Source organism: Cnephaeus nilssonii, assembly GCF_951640355.1.
Source record: "Cnephaeus nilssonii genome assembly, chromosome: 2".
Taxonomy (NCBI): domain Eukaryota; kingdom Metazoa; phylum Chordata; class Mammalia; order Chiroptera; family Vespertilionidae; genus Cnephaeus; species Cnephaeus nilssonii.
The window spans coordinates 60,335,586-60,357,400 of NC_137073.1; the positions used below are offsets into that span (position 1 = coordinate 60,335,586).

Below are 21,815 nucleotides of genomic sequence, written 5' to 3' on the forward strand. Positions count from 1 at the left end.
AGTAGTCAATCTTTTCCTTTGCCCTTGGTTCCAAAAACCCTGTACTTTCCACCAGACCTTAAGGGGTACTTTTCCGCACCCATCATGTCTTGGTATCAATAACAGGGGCATTTTACTATAAGAGGTATTACAACATGCTAACTTTGCTTTGCCACAGTAATCTGCAAAATTATGAGCAATTGGGTTTCAAAGCGTCAATTAGACTTAGATGGTCATTTTCTTCAAGAGCCTGGCCTAACACTTTAAAGAGCTCTTATTATAAGATTGTTTTTTAACATTTCAATAGCACAATCATCCCATTTAGTGCTTTTCAGAGAATTACTCTATAGATTTTGCAATGTGCATTTCATGCCAATAGTTGAGAACATGAAATAACTCAAGAAGCAGACTTAGTTTCTCTCGCCTATAACACATAGGTTGGTAGAAGGTAGGTACCGTTGCCCTCATTTGCAACAAACATCCAACTTACCAAATAGTGTGAACTTTAACTTGTTTGTTTTTCATCAGCTTTTGGCTTGGAAGTTTCCTCCTTTGCCTAAAAGGGAAAGCAAAACCATCAAAGAGCTCTTCCTTTTCTGGATTAAGTATCATAAAACTGATCAACCAGAAGATCCTTATGAGGAGATGGGCTTCTAAAAATTAAAGGGGCAAAACTTGGTAGTCAATTAGGGAAAATGAGATGGTTCTTTCTAATTATTTTTTTATTTAGTCAAAGCACTATGAATTCTTCACCTTCAAGTTTATAAGTTAAAAATAACCTTAAGTGGTTCTAAATGTTTTACTCTAGACTTTTTTTTTTTTTTAAGACCAAGGTAATTGAAGAAAAGAATATGTAGGTGTTCTTGGATGGAACTGTTCATTCATTCTACAGTGATTCCTCTCCCTGCAATGGGGGGTATTGCTGGCCAGCTAACCCACTCAGCATGTAGGGTTATTATGCTTTCTACTTTTTGTGAAAGGGTTGGTCATATGCTTTCTATCACTGAAGTTAAATAATAAGCAAATTAATCTGAGATAATGGCAAGAGCAACTTTGAGATTTCACACGTAGGTGAGATCATATGTTATTTGTCTTTCTGACTTACTTATTTCACTTAGCCTAATGCCTTCAGGGTCCACCCAGGTTGTCACAAATGGCAAGATTTAATTCTTTTTTATGGACAAATAATATTCTGTTGTGCATATATACATCAGTTTTAAAAATCCATTCATCCCCAGATGGACACTTAGGTTTTCATATTTTGGCTCTTATAAATAGTGCTTCAGTGAATATGGGGGTGCACATATCTTTCTGAGTCAGTGTTTTCATTTTCTTTGGAGAAATACATAGTAATTAGATTGCTGTGAAAATGCCATTGGAATTTTGATAAGAATTGCATTGATAGGCTTTGGGTGGTAAGGACATCTTAGTAATGTTAATTCCTCTGATTCATGAACATGGGATATCTCACTATTGGTTTACGTTGTCTTAGATATCTTTCAGCAGTCAGTTTCTAGTCTACAAATCTTTCATTTTCTTGGTTAAATTTATTCCTGTTTTATTGTTTTTGATGCTATTGTGCATGGGATATTTTCTTTTTCAGATGTTTCATCATTAGTGTAAAGGAATACCAGTGATTTCTGTATGTCGATTTTTTTTTTATCCTGAAAATTTACTAATTAGTTCCAACACTTTTTTGGTTGACTCTTTGGGATTTTCTATATACAAAACCATACCAGCAAATACGAACAATTTACTTTTTCCTTTCCAATTTGAACATCTTTTATTTCTTTGTCTTGCCTAAATGATCTAGCTAGGACCTCCTATATTGAATAGTAGGAGTATTAAATAGGAGAGTGGGCATCCTTTTCTTGTTCGTGATCCTACAGGAAAAGCTTCAGGTTTTTGTGGGTTTTTTTACATTGAGTATAATGTTTGCTCTGGGTTTGTTGCATATGGCCTTTATTATGTTGAAGTATGTTCCTTCTATACCCTATAGTTTAAGGGTTTTTACCATGAAAGGATGCTGTATTTTATCAGATGCTTTTTCTGCATTTATTGAGATGATCATGTGATTTTTATCTTTAATTTTATTTATGTGATATATTACATTTATTGATTTACGTATATTGAACTTTCCTAGCATCCAGGGATAAATCCCAATTGGTCTTGGTGTATAATTCTTTTAATGTGTTCCTGAATTCAGTGTGCTAATGTTTTGAGAATTTTTGCATCTATATTCATCCTTATTTGGTTTTGGTATCAAGGTAGTGATGGCCTCGTAGAATGACATGACTCTGGAAGTGTTCCCTCCTTCCTGCTATTTTGGAAGCATTTGAAGAAGCTTGGTGTTAATTCTTCTTCAAATGTTTGATAGAATGCACCACTGAAGCCATCTTGTCCTGGTGTGTGTGTGTGTGTGTGTGTGTTTTGGGAATTTTTTGATTACTGATCCAATCTCTTTACTCTTTATTGGTCTGTTCAGATGTTCTGTTTCATCCTGATTCAGTCTTGGTAGGTAAGAAATTTTACCATTTCTTCTAAATTATGTAATTTGTTGCCATATAATTGTTGATAGTAATTTCTTATTTTCTTATGAGTAGTTGTAGTACCAGTTGTAATGTCTCCTCTTTCATTTCTAATTTATTTGAGTCTTCTGTTTTCCTAATAAGTAATAAAGGTTTGTCTCTCTTTTTTTTTTTTTTGGAAGATCCAGCTTTTAGTTTTGTTGATCCTTTCTATTGTTTTTCTGGTCTCTATTTTATTTCCACTCTGATTTTTATTTCCTTTCTATGTTGGGCTTAATTTGTTCTTCATCTAGTTCCTCAAGGTGTACTAGTAAATTTAGATTGGTGTGTTTTTTTTGAGACTTTTCTAAGTTCTTAATATATGTACTTATTGCTATAAACTTTCCTCTCAACTGTTTTTGCTGCATTCCACAAGATTTGATATGCTGTATTTCCATTTCTACTGGTTTTGAGATAATTCTTATTTCCCTTTTAATTTCTCCTTTGACCCATTGGTTGTTCAGAGTGTTGTTTAGTTTCCACATATTTGTAGATCTCTCTTCTTGTTCATTTCTAGTTTCATACCATTGCAGTAAAAGAAGATAGTTGGTATGATTTCAGTCTTCTTAAACTTGCTAATTTGTTTTGTATCTTGTTATGATCTATGCTGGAGAATGTTCCAAATGCAGAAGAATGTGTATTCTGCTGCTGTTGGATGGAATGTTCTTTGTATGTCTGTTAAGTCAATTTGTTCTCAAGTATAGCTCAATTCCCACATTTCCTTGTTGACTTTCTGTCTGATTAATCTATCCATTTCTGATAATGTGATATTGAAGTCCCCTACTATGTTGTTGTTGTTTATGGTATATCTGTCCCCTAATATTTGTTAGTATTTGCATATTTTGGTGATTGGGTATTGGAAAGATAGATCCTTAGAGTTGTTACATCCTCTTGATGTATTGACTGCTTTATCATTATATAATGACCTTCTTTGTCTCTTGTAACCATTTTTGGCGTGAAGTCTATTTTGTCTGATATGGCTACACCTGCTTTCTTTAGGTTTCTGTTTACTTAGAATATTATCTACCATCCCTTCATTTTGAACCTCTGTGTGTCTTTAGAGCTGAGATGAGTCTCCTGTAGGCAGCATGTAGTCGGGTCCTTAAAAAACAAATTAGTCTACCTGCTCTGTGCTTTTTGATTGTGAGCTTAATCCAGGTGATTATTGATATGTAAGGACTTACTGATGTCATTTTATATCTTGCCTTCTGGTTATTTTATAATTCTGTTGTTTCTTTTTCCTTCTGATCTGTCTACCTTCTTAAGCTGAGAGTTGTTCATGGTGATTTGTTCATTCGCCCCACCCCTACCATTTTTTTTGTTTTGTGTCTCTGCTCTAGATATTTTTGTGGTTCCATGTGGTTTACAAACAAACAAGCAAACAAAAAACCCACTGCCTTTTTGTGTGTGTGTATGTGTGTAGTGGCCAGAATCATGTTATTGACAGAATAATGACACTACAAAGAAATGTGTGTTATAATCAACTTTGCCTTGATAATTATTGTAAACACTTTGTTCTTTTGTTCTTTTTTATTCATAGATAAAATCTATTGGGAAATTATAAAATTATTTAAAAACTGAAAAAATAGTCCTTTTTCTGCTGATAGCAGCTTATCTTCATTCACCTATAAAGGTTACATCCTTTTACTCCTCCCCTTTTATATTTTTAACATGACATATTATCTTTTCTATGCTGTGAATTTGTTATAAATTGTAGTAGCTGTATTTATTTTTAATGCTTCTTTCCTTTAACCTTGATGCTGTAATTGTTTAACACACCTTTCTAAGAATACAAATTTTGAATATCACCGTAATCTACATTTTGTGTACTGTTCTCTTTGCTTTTCAGTGTGAACTCCTCGCAGCATTTCTTGAAAGGCAGTTCTAATTATATTTTCCCAGCACCTAAGCACCAAAACTCCCTCAGCTTTTGTCTGTCTGGAAAAGCCTTTATTTCTCCACATCTGAAGGATAGATAACTTGGCCAAAATGAATATTCTTGGCTGGCAGTTTTCATTTTTCAATGCTTTGAATATGTCATTCCATTCTTTCCTGGCCTATAGAGTTTCTGCTGAGAAATCTGCTGATATCTTAATGGGGATTCTTTTCTTTTTATCCCTGACTGTCTTTAAAATTCTTTATCATTGACTTTTGACAGTTTCATTATAATATGTCTGGAGAAAGTCTTTTGCATTGAGATAATAAGGCATTCTATTAGCTTCATGGATTTTTATGTTTAGTTCCTTCCCCAGGTTTGGGAAGTCTCAGCTATTATTTCTTTAAGTAAACTCTCTGCCCTCTTCTTCTGGTAGACCCATTATTCTTACATTGGCTTTTAGAATGGAGTCTGATAGCTCTCATAGGGTTTCTTCCCTTTTAAAAAGTCTTAGTGCTCTCTCCTCTTCCACCTGAATAATTTCTAGATTCCTATCCTCCAGACTGCTTAATCTTTCTTCAGACTTATCTGCCCCATTTCCAATGCTTTTCTAATGTATTCTGCATCTCATTTATTGAATTCTTTGGCTCCAGAATTTCTGGTTGGTTTTTACAATTTTTATGTCTTTGATAAAGTACTCCTCTGTTCATTAATTTTATTCCATTAGTTAATTGAATGGCTTGAGTTTTCTTATAGGTTGTTGAATATCTTTATAGCAACTATTTTGAATTATCAGATAATAATATTCCATATGTCTTTGAGTTTGGTTGTTGCAAGATTGTGGTTTTCTTTTTTGTGATACTGTATTACTATGATTTTTCACAGTGTTCGATGAAATGTGCCTCTGCCATCGCATTTGAAGTAACAAACGCCTTTCTTCTTTAGGCAATGCTTTGTTTACTTTTGATTCTGTTTAACTGACTGGCAATTAGAATACTTTTGCTTTTCCAGACATTGGCTGTATAGCACAAGTTTTTGGTTTCTCTTACTAGAGCTGATTTGCTGCTAAAATTGGGAGCGTGCCTGTGAAAATAAGCTGGCTTTTAAAAAAATTAAAAGGCTGGTGGCAGTGTGGGGAGAGATAAATGCTTAGCACATGGGGCTTTGGGTGTGCCCATGGCCCCGTAGGGGGATCCTTGAGTTGGGGAGTCCTGGAACTCTGTTGGCAGACTTTTTGCTGTAATCCCGTTTCTGCCCCCATTTCCCCAAGGCATCACTGCAGTCTCTCCTCAGAGACAGCAATGGGTCCCCCTTGCTGCATGCATGGCTGGGGAGATCCCCACCCACTTCCTTCACCCTCCACCTCCTCTGCCAGCAAGGTTGCCACCATGCCACCATTCTCCTGGCTATGCACCTCCTCTGCAGTTCAATCCACCCCTTTTCAGATGCACAGACGGAAGGACCCCTCAGGTATCCTGGTGTACTGTGCAGTCACCTGTGCTCGGTTATGAAAGTCTGAAGAGTTGTAAATCGAAAGGGAAAGGAAAAAGGAACAACTCACATGGCCACGATGCTGACATCTCTCTCAGTCACAGTCTTTGTGTTAAAGCTTATTTTGTCTAAAGATAGCTACCCCCGATTTCTTGTGGTTTCTATTTGCATGGAATATCTTTTTCCATCCCTTCACTTTTCAGTCTATGGATATCCTTAGATCTGAAGTGAATCGCTTATAGGCAGCACATAGATGGGTCTTGTTTTGTTTTCTTAATCTGTCTTTTGATAGGAGAATTACAGTTAAAGGAATTATTGATGGGTTTGTACTTATGGCCATTTTGTTAACTGTTTTCTGGCTCTTTTGCAGTTCCTTTTCTTGCTCCATTTATGATTTGATGACTTTCTGTAGTGGTATGCTTAGATTCCTTTCTCTTTATTTTTTTGTGTATCTACTATATCATTCAGCCTTGTGGTTACCATGAGGCAACCTATATTTATAACAGTCTGTTTTAGGTTGATAACTTAAATTTGAATCCATACCAGACGTCTACACCCCCAGCCCATTTTATATTTTTGATGCCGCATTTAACATCCTCTGTTGTATATATCCTTTAATTTCTGTAGTTACAGTTATTTTTTACCTTTTGCCTTTTAACCTTCATACTAGTTTTAAGTTACCAATCTACCACCTTTACAACATTAGATTGGATGTTTGTTTCCTTCCCCAAATTAGGGGAGTTTTCTGCCTATTCCTTCTGGGACCCCTATAAGACAAATGTTGTCCCACAAGTTCCTTAAACTATCTTCATTTTCCTTTCCATCTTTTTTCGTTTTGCTACTCTGATTCTTTCTTCATTTAGTCTGCTGTTGAACCCTTCTAGTGTATACTTAAGTTCAATTATTGTATTCTTCAGCTCTAACTTCTACAGTATTTGGTACTTATATTTTCTGACTCTTTGTTAAAGTTCTGTGTTCACCTAGTTTCCTCCTCTGTGGGTCTCATGGAGTTTGGTGAGCATCTTTATGACCATGATTTTGAACTCCTCATCCCCATTTGGTTAAGGACATTTTCTGTGGCTTTATCTTGTTTTGTTTGGAACACATTCCTCTTTCTTCATTTCCTGATACTGAGTGTTGGTTTCTAGGCTTTAGATAAAACGGCCACCTCTTCCGGTCTTAAGGGAGTGGCCTCCTGGAGGAGATGAAGCTTATCATTGAACCTTGTTCTAGCTATTAGTTGTCTCTCAAACCTTTGTGATTGTCCTAGCAGCCTATGTAATTGAAGCGGCCCCCGGTAGCCGAGATCTGTCAGAGTTCCAAAGCGGGGAGGATCTCAGTCAGGACCTAGGTTCAGGCTGACTGGAAGCCAGACCCTCAGGCAGCAGCTTTTAAAGTATGCAAATATACTGTATAGTTTTGTGGGTCCCCAAGGGTTCAGTCGCACTGGCCAGCAGAACTAGGTGATCTAGAGGTGTCCCCTGGGAGCAGCTGCAAATATTGAGGCACCAGAGCAGGGTGCAAGCGCCTTTCCAGGAGCTGCTGGCAAGCTGCAGTGGATGAGCACAAAGATGGCACCTGCTGGCTGGAGCAAAGGAGAGCAACGGCGGCACCATCAGCCTCTGTCCCTGGTAAGTAATTCATCTAGGTCTGTGCTAGATGCCTGACCTTCGGGCTGACAAGCCATTTAAGCCTCTTTCATAAAAGTATAGGCGCCTCTCAATTGGCTGCCTCTGTGCTGGGCTGTTGAGTCCAAGCGTGCAAGCCCTTGAAGGACCGTTTTATCAGCTCGCTAGAGCTTTGTGGCTACAAGCCTTGTTGGCTTTCCAAGCTAGATGTTTTGGGGCCTTTCAGGTGCAGTTCTTAAAAATCGGGCGCCAAAAGTGGGCTTCAAACTAAGCTCTTCAGGGAGAAGTTCTGGGTTTTGAGTTCTCCCCAGTTAGGGGTTGTCACACTAGGGGTAAGGTTTATGCCAAGATTATATCTCAGCCTCTCCTACCTGCTTTGATGTGGGTGTTTTTTTTTTTCCCCTCACTTGTTCAATGAGTAAGAGTCACTTAGCTAGTTTCTGGATTTTTTTTTTCCAGAGCAAATTGTTTCACCTATAGCTGTAGATTCCATGTGCATGGAAGGAGGCGAGTTCAGGCTCTTCCTGTGTTACTATCTTGAATTGGAAGTATCTTGTTGTAAAGAGTTTTGATGTAGCTGGACTATTGGTTTTAAATCTGTACCTTTAATTTCTCATGATAGTTAGGGGATCAGAGTAATAACCATCTGAATCATATGTTTAAGAATTGGAAGGGGTCCAGTTGTCTAATCCAATTTCCATTCCTTTACTGGTAACAGTTTGAATAATTTAAATAATAGGAGAAGCTTGAAACTGGAACCTAAAGCTTCCACTCAGCCTTAGTTCTACTTTCAAGAGCAACATGAAAAATGATATACAATAGTACTGAAACTCTAAGATCTTCCCTAATTCTATATTCTATTTATATATTCTTAAATTTATATAAACCATATTCTCTGGTGGTGTTCCCTCCCCCAACCTTTTAAAATATCTCAATTTGCAATGGTTCTTACAATGAATAGCATATCATAATCAAATTGACTTTTTTTTTCCTTAATGATACACAAATGGTTTATTTTATTGATGGTAATTTCAATTTAATGAGTTGCAGTATATGAACCTGTACTGTCAATGTGTTATCCAAGTGGAAATGTTCAGTTGGAAGTGGTGGCCTGGGTCTTTAGAAGAGGTGAAGGTGCAAAATGCATTCACTCATCCCAATATTCCCTAAACTCTCAATCACATGACAGCATCAAATCTAAGAGAGGTTAATGAGATAGCTAACAGCTTGGCATTGCTGATCTCAGGCAGAGCTCAAGAAGAGGAAACAGAAATCTTAGATCTTTCAAGGATGGAGGGAAATAAGCAGAGGGCTACTAAGTTTGAATATTGCTTTTAGAGTGATGAAAGAACTTAAACATATTTACTCTAAGGGGGGAAAATTGAGATGAAGAAACTGAAGACTTTGGAGGGAGTGGATTATTGACTGTTGGGAGAGAGGGTTTGTCAATGGGTAAGTGGGAAGAGGACCTTAGGATTTTCTTTTTGAAGTAGAACGCAAGGCCATCTACAGATGGGGTGGGGGGGGGGGAGGGGGTGTGTGGCTGGGAAGGGAGTGTGAAAACCTGACATTGGATACCATCAGTACTTTGTGTGATATTCTCTAGATGAGAATAGTACTCTAGTGGTGTTGATTTCAGAGAGAAAGGGGAAGGGAGAGAGAGAGAGATAGAAACATCAATGATGAGAGAGAATCATTGATTGGCTGTCTCCTGCACAACCCTTACTGGGGATCGAGCCCACAAACCAGGCATGTGCCCTTGACCAGATTCGAACCCGAGACCCTTCAGTCTGCAGGCCAACACTCTATCCACTGAGCCAAACCAGCTAGGGCAACTCTAGTGGTGTTTTAACGATTGTGCTAAGAATGCTCATTTAAGTTTCTAAATCTAAAGTACCAGTTAGTTTTTTTAGAAAAGTCTTTAAAACTTCAATTTCTTTACCAAGACATGGGAGAGGTAGTGTTTAATGCTTAAATTTTTATTCTAAATAGATTCCAATCAGAAATTAAATGACTAAAAGGATAAATGCCACTTGTAACTGCTAAATTAATTTGTAATATATTTAACTGCTCTTGTTTACCTTTGCAGAATTCTTTGCTTTCCCCCCATTCTTGGGTGCTTTGGAGCTGGAAGTAGTCTTCTTGTCTTTGTCCTAAAACAAAGGTAAGGTAATGAGGCTATCACTATCATTAATCCATCTATATATTCAGACTGTTCTTTTTAGTAGCATGGAGATCTCCAATTTAATTAAATAATGGAAAACTTTGGGCATTTTAGTCAGGATTTTTTGAACAATGGTGAATGTATACAGAAGTGATTAAGGTTGGAGGTAAAAGTATAGAAATGAGGGAAATGTGGGTCACACTGATGCTCTGACCATTTCCATGATGCATGATTCACTCAGACCTTATTTTTCTCATTAAGAGTAAGAATAGGACATTGTTTTCAGTGTTACAAAGAGAAATGGAGACAACCACAGATAGCTGAGGGAAGTCACATATAAAAATAAAGCCCACTCACCAAAAAGACATTATTTATGAGTTTCCAGGAATGAGAAATCAGTTGCTGAGGCAGACTAGAAATTAAATCACCCAATAGGGGAAGGACTGGAAATTCAGTGATTGGGAGATATACATAATAGCAAACCGAGATCTACGGTCAATTTCACTTTTTCTCCTGATTTATGGAAGGGTATAATATAAAGGTAAAATGCCACACACTTACATTTTTTTCTTTCACTAATAAACACATTTTGACATCTTTTATATACCAGGCATTTTGCTAATGCTGAGCACAGAGTTAAAAGGCATATCACTGCTGAGTGGTGTAAAACACATGTGATCATAGGTAACCCAGATGGCAGGGAAGGGAGAAGTGGTAAGAGAAGTCTTCCTGAAGGAGCTAATGGTTGAACTGGACATGGAGGGATGAGGAGGAAGCATTGTTGTACAGAAATACAGTGTGGCAGTAAAAAATGATGGCAACATGGGAAATATGTATGAAATAATGTTATGCAATGTATTTTATGGACTCTAAATACAACTATATAAAATATATATAGACGGAAAAAGACAAGAAATGTACTAAGTAGTGTTTGCAGGGTAGTAGAATTATATTGTTTTCCTCTATGGCATCAATTTACTTTATAGTCTAAAAATTATATATATGTGTAGACACACATTCAAAGAAAGTCAATATGACAAAGTACAGTACCTTTGCTGTATTCTCTGAGGTTTCTGTGCTTGTACTTGAACAGTTGTCAAAATCCCCTGAGAGGGAATCAATGGGGTCTTGATCATCTGCAGGTTTCTGAAACATTAATAGGAATAACCATCAGTCAAGATCATAGAAACAACCACCAGTGAAGAAAGCAAGGAAAAAATGCTGGGTAGTACCTCTTCCCACATCCCTTATTTTAAAAAAAACTTGATGACATTCTTTTTCTAATGAAGTAGTGTATTACAAAGGAGATATTAATATTGACAGCAAGTTGCTTAGTATTCTCAGAGCCTGATTTTCTAATATGGAAAATGAAACTGCCTATTTTGAAAGGTTCTTGGGAAGACTGAATGAAAGAAAATAATACCCTCTTAAGTACTCTTGGCATCACACCAAGCACAGGGTGGGCATTCAATAAATATTTCTAAATTGAAAAAGTTGCAGCTAGAATTTAAAAAAAATATTTTTATAGAAATATGCACCTATGGTATTTACCTTTGGTTCCCTTGTGGGTGGCTTCACTGGTTTGTCCTTAAAAGCAAAGCAGACTATTGGTTAGACATAAATTTTTATAAAGGTTTACTTAGGTGTAGTCAGCATTTATATAATCAATATTATCCAATGACTTGACTTGCAGAGTATATACTATTTGCAACAACTGATTAGCCTGCATCCCTACTCTTCTCCACCAGCTTTGCTTAATTACCACCCTATAACTATTTCAATGTCCTGGGAGAAAATGCAAGAGGGAGAGTCTGGTCCTGGAAGTGAAAGAAACATGAACTATTTAGGAACTTTCTGCCATCATGTGTTAGAATTCTACTTAAAATATTACAAAAGCAACTTGTGATTTTATGTCTTCCTACAGCTTATTATAGGTCAGAAGGATTTGAGGAGCAGTCTGCAGAGACATGAGATGTTTATGAGCACAACCCACCAGGGATTTTTCCCATCTACAAAGGCAAGGACATTAAATAATCCATTTTCCAAAGATTCAAGCAGAATCAGGTGGGACTACCAAAGCAGGGTGGATTCTAGCTGGGTGCAGAACTGCTATCCTGAGGAATACTGAATGAAAGCAAGGAGAACTGATTCCTGTAAGAGAGACACTCAAGCTAGTAGGTAACCTCCTTTAAACCAAATGCAGGACAGAAAGACGGATGTAATTTGGACTCCCTTGTTTGTATTTGATGAACAGGCCTGGAAAGGGTTTGTGTCATCTAACTGACTTGAAACTAGGAGCCAAACAGAATGGGGAGAGATATAGGCCAGGTTGACCTAAGAAAAACTGGCTTCTATATGTTAGAGGCAAAGGCCAGGATTTCTTGACAGAATATGTTTAGCTATAGAAATGGGACTTGTGATTGAGGATATGGTTTTGCGGGTGTAGGAGAAGGAAGAAAGGGAGACCCCAGGTTTGCAGGTGCCTTGTTTGCCCTATTATTCCAATTCTAGCTCCTTAAACAGAGAGAGACTCTGTTTCAGTAGGATTACAAATATCATTATTCTTTTTGATAGCCTTTTCTTGTAAAAGAATTCATCAGTGTACATGCCTTGGAATCTCTGTTGAGCATCAGTGAGTGACTGCACATTATTCAACTCTCTTTACACCACGGTGTCCACATAACTGAACATCAAACAATATTGGTGTCAATAATATTAAATAGAATCCTAGAAAGCCTGCTCATCATGGGCACATTAAAAATAGTCGCATTACATTTTTATGCTAAAGTGTACCCTCCTACTCATGTCAACTGAGGGTTGAACTTAAAAGGCTTTGTTGTATATATCCAATCTAGACATTTGCCTTCGTTTACCTTATCATCGTTATCCAAGAGATGTCTGTATTCAGGTGGGATAGTGTCATCTCTTTCTCCCAGCTTGTCTCTATGTTCAGCTTTTGCTCTTTCCTATAATCATTGAATGGATATGATTAATATTCCTTTCCTCCTTTGCTTATAGAATACATTCTGAAATGCAGCATTTATAGTATGTTATTTTCTGAGGCAAAACATATGATCTTTTTAATTAAGCAAAGAGAACAAGATGCATGACTTGAACATACTATTAGTTGATGAAAAAAAGTAAACCCATGTGCTTCTATGTCAGTTTACATCTGTGAATTTTCCACCTGTATTTTAAACTGAAATAAATTATTAAATAACTATTCCAGAAGCCATGTAAAGAGATAAAATTCAAGGGCATAAAATACCTTTTTCTGTGAGTTTCACTTTTCAAATAAAAGAATCAAGTCACTGTACCTTGGCTTTAGATAGGTAACCACTATTTTTTAGCAACCCTGAATAGATGTGCTGACTGCTTGTGTTGCAGGTGAGAAAATACCTGCTGTTAAGTAAGCAGCACCTGGAGCCTAGCATCCCATCTCAGTGGGGCGTGGCTGGCCTCTTTCTCCCCCAAACTCTCCCCCGCCCAGGGAGTGCTTTAGATTTTTTCCTGCATCGTTTAAGTTTCATTTTTCAAATATAGGTTAAGTTCACATTTTCAGCATTCCTATGACAACGGCAGAATTAAGATGTCATGATTCCTTGAAATGTCTTGTTTTTGGGACACCAATTTGGATGGTCAGTTACTTCCTGGCTCCAAGCTAAATGGATTGCTGAATACTGTATGTTAAGTATAAATACATGTTGTATAAGATATGGAGAGAGAACAGTTTGTGCCTGGTAGACACACCTCTGCACAGTGTTGCACTCCTGGTCCCACGCCCACTTCCTTTTGGAATTTGCACGCAGTTATGCCAGCAGAGAAGGCTTCTAGGGAAACCTCTGCCACTACGTGTACAGAATGTGTCCACCTAAGAAATGCACACTTATGGATGTCAGATGCTTTTCCATCATAACAAGGTTTGGTCTCACAAACAGGACATTTGCCTGAATCTGTGACACAGCATAATCCTCACCAAGGAAGTAAAGAAATACAACATAGACCACAGGGAGGGGGGAAAATGAAACTCCAGACAAAGTTGGAAGTTACTTTTGTGTGTGTGTAGAGGGTAGAGTATTCTAGGCTGTGAAAAAAGCCTTAAGTTTTCTTTTACCTTGACTTTATCCTTTATTGGCTTGTCCTCATCTGGATCAGGCTGTCTTTGCCCTAGACTGTCCGAAAGTTGATCCAGGGCATCGTCGAGTTCTTTGTCCCTCTGCTAAAGAAAATCTGAATTAATCACTGGTTGGCCGAATCAGGTCACCCATTGGAAAGTGGCTTCGGCACCGCCACTAATACTTCCATGAGGATTTTCACGGGAGATGGACTGGGTGGGTGGAAGGCACTGGACTGCCAACCCCTTGTCAGTGCTTTTCTCTCTGCTCTCGGGCTCTCAGTGACCTCTTGGCACCTGTCTACCCCTGCCCCACCCCCAGATATCTTGCACCGTCCAAGAGAAGAGGTATTTCCTAAAAAGATGGGGTTCCTTGGCCTGATTTGCTTGGAAATATGTCTTGAAATGTTTTCAGTGTATGTAACACTGCTGGTGACAATCTAATGTCCCCAGAAATGAATTATTATAGTTTAGTTTACCCTTTGATTCCAGAGTATATTCATTTAAATAAAGATTACACCTAATTTTGGTAATGGCTCCAAATAAAATATTAACTAAAACTAGACCCTCTGATGGAAAAACTGACACACACAAAAAAGGTATCATTCTAAAATATACCTGTGAAAGGCAAATGCATGCAAAAAAAATGAAACTAGACCACCTTCATAAAACTCCTGGGAGAAAACATAGGCAGTAAAATCTCTGACATTTCTCTTAGCAATATTTTTTTCTGAAATACCTTCTTAGGCAAGAGAAATAAAAGAAAAAAATAAACAAATGGGACTGCATCAAACTAAAAAGTCTTTGCACAGCAAAGGAAATCATCAACAAAATGAAAAGACAACCTACTAAATGGGAGAACATATTCGCCAATGATTAGGGGCTAATATCCAAAATTTATAAAGAACTCACACAACAAACAATCCAATTTAAAAATGGGAAGAGGACCCAAATAGACACTTCTCCAAACAGGACACACAGATGGCCCATAGACATATGAAAGGATGCTCACTGTCACTAATCACCAGAGAAATGCAAATTAAACCACGTGATATCACTTCACTCCTGTCAGAATGGCTATCATCAATAAATCAAGTGTTGGTGAGGATGTGGAGAAAAGCAAACTCTTGTGCACTGTTGCTGGGAATGCAGATAGGTGCAACCACTATGGAAAACAGTATGAAGGTTCATAAAAAAAATGGAACTGCCTTATGACTGAAATTCCACAAAACACTAATTTGAAAGGATATATGCACCCTTATGTTCATTGCCAGTGTTATATACAATAGCCAAGATTTGGAAGCAGCCCAAGTGTCCATCAAAAGAGCAAAATCCTATCATTTGCGATAGCACAGATGGACCTAGAGGGTATTATTCTAAGTGAAATGAGTCAGAGAAAGACAAATAAGATTTTACTTATATGTAGAATCTAAAGAATAAAATTGAAACAGACTCATAGATGCAGAGAGTAGACTGATGGTTGCCACAGGGGAGGAGCATTGGGGGACTGGGTGAAGAAATTGAGAAGTGACAAAATAGTCATGGAATATAAAGTACAGCATAGTTAATAATATTTAATAACTATGTATGGTGCCAAGTGAGTACTGGAAATATGGGGGGGAACACTTTGTAAAGTATATGATTTCCTAACCACTATGCTGTACACCTGAAACTAATCTATATATATAAAAGACTAAGCAACTGGCCGAGTGTTTGACCGGCTGACTGGTAGCTATGACGCACACTGACGACCAAGGGGCAGACGCTCAACGCAGGAGCAAAAACCACAGGCATGGACACATGGAACAGACTGATGAATCTCAGAGGGAAGGGGGAAAGAGATTAACCAAAGATCTTACATGCATACTAGAGGCCTGGTGCACGGATTCGTGCACTGGTGGGGTCCCCTGGCCTGCGCTCTCTCGCAATCTGGGACCCCTCAGGGGATGTTGGAGAGCCATTTTCGGCCCATTTCCCGCAGGCCAGGCTGAGGGACCCCACCGGTCAAGCCTCTAGTACAAAATAATATTAGATGTAAACTGTAGTTGAAAAAGAAAACTAATTGAAAGAAAATAAAATCAGGAATCTTTTGGCTTAAAAAGAAAAAGGCCTTTGATTGTGGATGTCTACTAATAGCCTCAGTCAGGGCAGAGCCTCTCACCTGAGTATTAAGAACTGAAGTGTCAAGGGAGCCTGGGTTATTAATGATTCTCCTTTCTGTGGCACAGGGACTTCCATCACGTGGGTGTCACACACACACACACACACAGCATTTTACTACTTTACGTGCTCCACGAGAGCCCAGGATTATAGCTGCTGCTGGTGGAGCTGCCCCCGCAGGGTCTGGCCTTTGTCATTAGTGCCTCTGGATATTTTCAGATGCTCCTGAGGCTGACCCAACAGGCTGAAAATTCACTCAGAGTCTCCGACTACAGCACTAAGTGAGCTTTGATGATACATCAAAAGGAGAGGAAGCAGAGCTGACTTCACTAAAGCTACTTCATCTCCATCTAGCTAGCCCGGCACTTCTCAACCAGAGGAGATGGGGTCTGGTTTAGGGCAATCTCTATCTTTTGATGTGCCGTGGTCTCCTCGATAATTTCACATTTGGTACTGCACAGAAAATTAATCAAGGAAGTCTGGAAGAACTTTGATCCCTCAGTCTTGCCTCAGAATATGTAAATAATTAAAACAGTATTGATGCTGAGGTTTTTCTATTGCTAGCATGAAAATGACACATTTTTAACTAGTGTGAATGGGAGGAAAACAATGCCAGTCCATCATACGTTTGTTAGTTTTTTTAGGGGGAGAAGCTCAAATACTGCACAATTCCATAAAATAAACTTGAAGTTAAATAATGGATAGTATTTACAGTATGTGTTAAGAAAAAAAGGAGAAAAATCAATGATCAGGAAAGCTGAAAAAACGTTTTTTAAAAACCTAATAAATATGTACACACTGCACTTTCAATTCTAATAAAGCAGCAATTTAAGCTCCTCAACTGTGTATAAAATATTTTCACATATATTGTTTCCTTTGATCATTTTCAATATTCTGTCATCTCCCTAAGTCGCCAGTCTTCTCTCTTCTGAAGGTGCCCAATCTTTCTAACAATTTTTGTCTATTTCCACTTACTCTAAGCAGGAGTCCTACTTTCTTTCCTCTTGTTGCTGCTGCCGTGGAGAAAGTATTTATAAAATACGTTGCTTACCAGAGTGCTAGGGGATGGGCCTGCAGAGTGCGTGGTTGCAGCTGGGGTTCGGGAAACCAGTTCGGAGACGGCAGCTGTGAGTTTAGTATTGTCGAATGGCTTCTGTTAAAAGAAAGACTTTGGTCGTTAATATGTTATATACAAAAGTATGTCCACAATGCCATCACTTAAATACAACTCTTAATATAGCTTTACGATTATTAATTCTCTTGATCCAAATGGAAAGCCTAGTAACATAGGATCTTAAGAGCAATTTTTATTCCATTTCTTACTCCATGGCATTATTTTGCACAACTTCTAGTCCTATTTATGACTCTAAATGGTGTTTAGTAAGCTAATGACTTAGAGCTTCATGGTTGGTTTACCCATTTCTTGTTATATTTTTGCAGTTTTTCAGCTTGCTTCTGTGTAATTAGTTGCCCTGAATCAAAGTTCTAGCAGTGGTTCTTTTTTCTTTCGGTGTTAGCTAAATTCTGCCCAACTGCCTTCTCAGAAGTTACTAGGAACTTACACTGTTAAAAGCAATGAATAAGCAAGACTTGCTCACCCAAATGAGGTATTTATCACATATTTCAAATCCTGATAATATATTAGGTATGACGTACTACTGTTACCTGTTGTGTTGTATGAAGTTTCAGTTTTATTATTATTCCAGAATCTTTATGAAATGATCTCTTCTCTCATTTTAAAAATATACTAAATCTGTCATTTATGTTCATTTCTCGATTTCTTTTTTCATTGCCCTGTGACTTTGCTTTCTGAATCAGAACTGTATTTTTCTAACCATTATCCTATATAATAAAAGGCTAATATGAAAATTGACAGAATAGCAGAACGACCGGTCGCTATGACGTGCACTGACCACCAGGGGGCAGATGCTCAACGCAGGAGCTGCCCCCTGGTGGTCAGTGCACTCCCACAGGGGGAGTGCCACTCAGCCAGAAGCTGGGCTCATGGCTGGCGAGCGCAGCGGCGGTGGCGGGAGCCTCTCCCACCTCCGTGGCAGCGCTAAGGATGTCCGACTGCACAGGGAGCGGGCCGAAGCCATCAGTTGGACATCTCCCGAGGGCTCCCGGACTGCGGGATGGCACAGGCCGGGCTGAGGGACCCTCCCGAGCATGTGAATTTCATGCACTGGGCCTCTAGTAGCATTATAAAGCCTAGTATTCAGTTAGGTTAATCTTCCCTAAAAAGAGCGAAAAATGCTTTTCAGTATTATTTTTTTCACATTTTTATGCATTCACTTTCAAATATATTACAGAATAACTGAGTTATAGTATATATTACTATTTTACTAAAAATATTAACTTAAAAATGACTGGAAATAATTGTTGTCATTCTTTTAAGACATTTATCAAACTGCCTTAGATGTATGGGTTTTAATTTCTTCATATTCTTTTTTAATTTATGTCTTCTATTGCAGTTTTCTTTATATATGTCTACATCTTGTTAGATAATTATATTTTCTAATCTGTTACTAATATACATAGCATACATAATGTTATGTACAAAGGTGAGAGCAAAAACTTCTGACAACTCCAAGGAATCATTATTTTTTTCTGTTTGCCACTTACTCTATTTATTAACTGATACATACTTTGCATGCCATTGTTCACATAGGATTAAATAACCCAGACTCCACAGAAAAGGTTCTGCAGTTACATACGTATGGGAACTCCAAAAGACTTACAATATGTTCACATACAAAAAGTCCTAAAAATCCTGCAGTGGAGAAACCTGCTTACGGTTACCCAGCATTTTCCAAACTTTCTAGTAACAGAATTCCCTTTGAAGGCCTATCTATTCCACAGGAAGCTAAGTTTCCTTAGAGGTAATTTGGAAAATGACCAAATTGTAGAATATCAGCTGGTAAAGTTGTCTAAGAAGTAATTTTAGATAAACTCAATTTGAAATTCTCTTTTCATAGGTGTACTTGATAGAGTACATGCTCACTGGTTTCATTAGTGACGCTGTTGAAAACATTAACTGTGCTGGAACAATATTTACTATTTCAGGATGCAACACATTTTTAGTGGCTACTGTGGGTTGAGGGCCATTAATTCTGTGACTGTTTCCTCAGCTCCCAAGTCAGATCCTAAGTCACAGGTTTCCATTTATTTCTGCCACTCTGAAAGTGAGGAAATAAAACCAGGAGTTTCAGACTCACAAGTGGTGAAGTGTCTGGGGGTCCACCGAAGTCCTTAGACAAGGCATCAAGAAGGAAGTCGTCACTCAAGGGCTGCAAGAACCAGAAATGTATCAGACACCTGATTTGTCTCCTCTTCAAAAACCATGTTATACTATTCATAAGCTGGTCAACTCATGAAAGAGAAAGCTATGCCCTTCCTGAATTACAGTCAGGGCCACGTGAGAAAGACATGCTCGGAGAAAACGGGCTTGCTTACTGGAAGCGATTCCTTGGACTCTTTTGGCAGGAGTGGTTTTCCGTCTTTGTCCTATGCAGGGGGAGAAAAACATGGCACTGAGTCATTTCGCATTCATCCTAAGTATGAACCCTTGTAGACATTATCCGATTATGCCTGATGTTGCTGTGCATTATCAATTAGATGATCATTTCAGGAAACAGTTCTCTCTCACCAGAGAATATGCCATAATTAGTTCATGGCAACGAACAGCTCACATATACCAGGCACTCCCTGGGCACGGGGCTACAAAGCAGATGAAGCAGCCTGTGACCTCGGAAGCCCACAAACAAGTGCCGGAAAAAACACGTGAACAGTTCATGTCGTGCGGTGCATGGCGCTGTGACAGGGCACCTGCAGGACACTGGGAGCCTGGGGTGAGCCTGGGGGTCGGAGGGCTTTGCAGAAGTTGCTTAGAAAAAGCTGGTTAACCGTAGAGGCAACACGAAACTTTCACCAAACAAAGTGGTCAGGGAAAGCCAATCAACTACTAAAATTCAGCAAAGGGAGCGAGAAAGCAACCAACATCCCATGAGGAAGAGTGTTACCCGCCTCTACAAATTTGGAGAGGGGGTGAGTAGGGACAGAACACGTGGCCCTTAAGAAGTTCTCTAAAAACCTTGCAACAGCAAACACACAAGCCCATATTACTAATAGAAATGCCATGGTTTCAAGTGAACTGTGAAATGCAGAAGCAGCCCTAGCCCGTTTTCCTCAGTGGACAGAGCACTGGCCTGTGGACCGAAGGGTCCCGGGTTTGATTCCAGTTGCAGGCTCCTCCCTGGCCCAGGCTCAGGTTGGGGCTTTGCAGGAGGCAACCAATCAATGTGTTTCTCTCACTTTGATATTTCTGTCTTTTCCTCTCTCTTCCACTCTCTCTAAAAATCAATGGAAAAATACCCTTGTGTGAGAATTTAAAAAAAAAAAAATGCATAAGCAAGCAGAATGAACTCAACCTGGGAGAGCTCAATAGAGCTCCCGTCTTTGCCGGACAAATGACTAGTGCACATTTTTGCTGAACTGTTCATGTTTAGTTGGATATCCTCTTAAGTAATGGCACATAATGGAGATGACTGGCATTTGTTCTACTGCCCGTGCATCTGCTCCTGTTCAAGTGGCCAAACTTAAACTACAAGGTTAATACTGGGGTCTCCCCTGTTCTGAACAATCTGTACATTCAAAATAAAGAAAACAGTGCTCTTATTTTTTCCTTTATATCTAAACGTTGCAAATTTTCCCTCATAGGAAACAACTGTCCATTTCCCTTTTCTTATCTTTATAAAGGTTTCTAAGTTTTCTTATTTCTGGTATTGTAACAAACCATGGATTAGATGAAAAAAATTAGGTAGCTTAGACCTTAGATTATTTTCACTTCAAGGAGGACTAAAAATGCCAGTTAGGAATATTGTAGCTTCACATCTGGTGCGCTATCAATACTATTTGGTGTTTCAAGTATTAAGAAACAAGATCTTGATATTCCAGGTCTGCTTGCATGCCCCTTTTTACATATGTGGAATTCAGTATGAATTAAAATAAAATAGAAAAAATACCCCAGCCCAGTGGTCGGCAAACTCATTAGTCAACAGAGCCAAATATCAACAGTTACAACGATTGAAATTTCTTTTGAGAGCCAAATTTTTTTTAATTTAAACTTCTTCTAACGCCACTTCTTCAAAATAGACTCGCCCAGGCCATGGTATTTTGTGAAAGAGCCACACTCAAGGGGCCAAAGAGCCGCATGTGGCTCGCGAGCCGCAGTTTGCCGACCACAGCCCCAGCCTATTTACCTTGGTCTCTTCTAGTCTATAGTCAGGAGGAATTGTTTCTTCTTTTTCACCAAGCTTTTCACGATCCTCTTCTTTGGCTTTCTCCTAAATAGAAATCATACCATTTCCATTGTCAACACGTCTTTTCTCCACAGAGCGGATGCCTGCATGACTCGAGTTGAGGTAAATACAGCCATCGTTGGGTCAGAACGTACAGATGACCCTATGTGCAGAGTTCCGATGGCTCCTTAGTCTTCACAGTGTACCAGTTTGGCGGGCGCAGACCCACCACGGAGCCTGCCGGGCTACAAGGAAGTCCCGAGGAAGCAGGCCACCGCCACTTCTCTCCCGAGCCCTGGGCCACAGGAGTGCAGGTGGGCCAGGTGGGACCCCGAACTCTGACCCGAGCATGCTGCCCACCCACCGCTGTGCTTACACCTGATGCTCACGCAGGCTGAGCTTATTAAGCAGGGTATGTGCGGCAACAGAGAAGGCCAGCTGGTCACGTGTTGTGGGAAACATTCTAAAAAATGACGAACTTATTTGGGGACTGAGGGCGATCAATGGTAGCTACTTTCTAGGAGCATCTGAGCTGC

At 38.9% G+C, this 21,815-nt stretch overlaps 1 protein-coding gene and 1 long non-coding RNA gene across 7 annotated transcripts in view; one reads left to right on the forward strand and one right to left on the reverse strand.

The window, feature by feature from the left end:
- Nucleotides 1-21,815, reverse strand: part of CAST (calpastatin) — a 124,604-nt gene that overhangs the window by 2,523 nt on the left and 100,266 nt on the right. For 5 of the 6 annotated variants that reach the window (XM_079791488.1, XM_079791485.1, XM_079791487.1 and 2 more), the window contains 10 exons: nucleotides 21,241-21,324; nucleotides 19,436-19,486; nucleotides 19,198-19,269; nucleotides 17,031-17,132; nucleotides 13,820-13,924; nucleotides 12,579-12,671; nucleotides 11,257-11,292; nucleotides 10,756-10,851; nucleotides 9,623-9,694; nucleotides 470-535 (listed from right to left, as the gene is read on the reverse strand). In XM_079791488.1, the coding sequence (XP_079647614.1) occupies nucleotides 485-535; nucleotides 9,623-9,694; nucleotides 10,756-10,851; nucleotides 11,257-11,292; nucleotides 12,579-12,671; nucleotides 13,820-13,924; nucleotides 17,031-17,132; nucleotides 19,198-19,269; nucleotides 19,436-19,486; nucleotides 21,241-21,324 (762 nt within the window). In that variant the 3' untranslated portion in view covers nucleotides 470-484. The remainder of the gene's footprint in view (nucleotides 1-469; nucleotides 536-9,622; nucleotides 9,695-10,755; nucleotides 10,852-11,256; nucleotides 11,293-12,578; nucleotides 12,672-13,819; nucleotides 13,925-17,030; nucleotides 17,133-19,197; nucleotides 19,270-19,435; nucleotides 19,487-21,240; nucleotides 21,325-21,815) is intronic. The other variant, XM_079791486.1, reaches the window with a different exon arrangement.
- LOC307111543 lies at nucleotides 548-21,811 on the forward strand. Its single transcript, XR_013814596.1, has 3 exons — nucleotides 548-9,705; nucleotides 11,630-11,722; nucleotides 21,375-21,811. It is a non-coding gene; the product is annotated as an uncharacterized lncRNA (long non-coding RNA).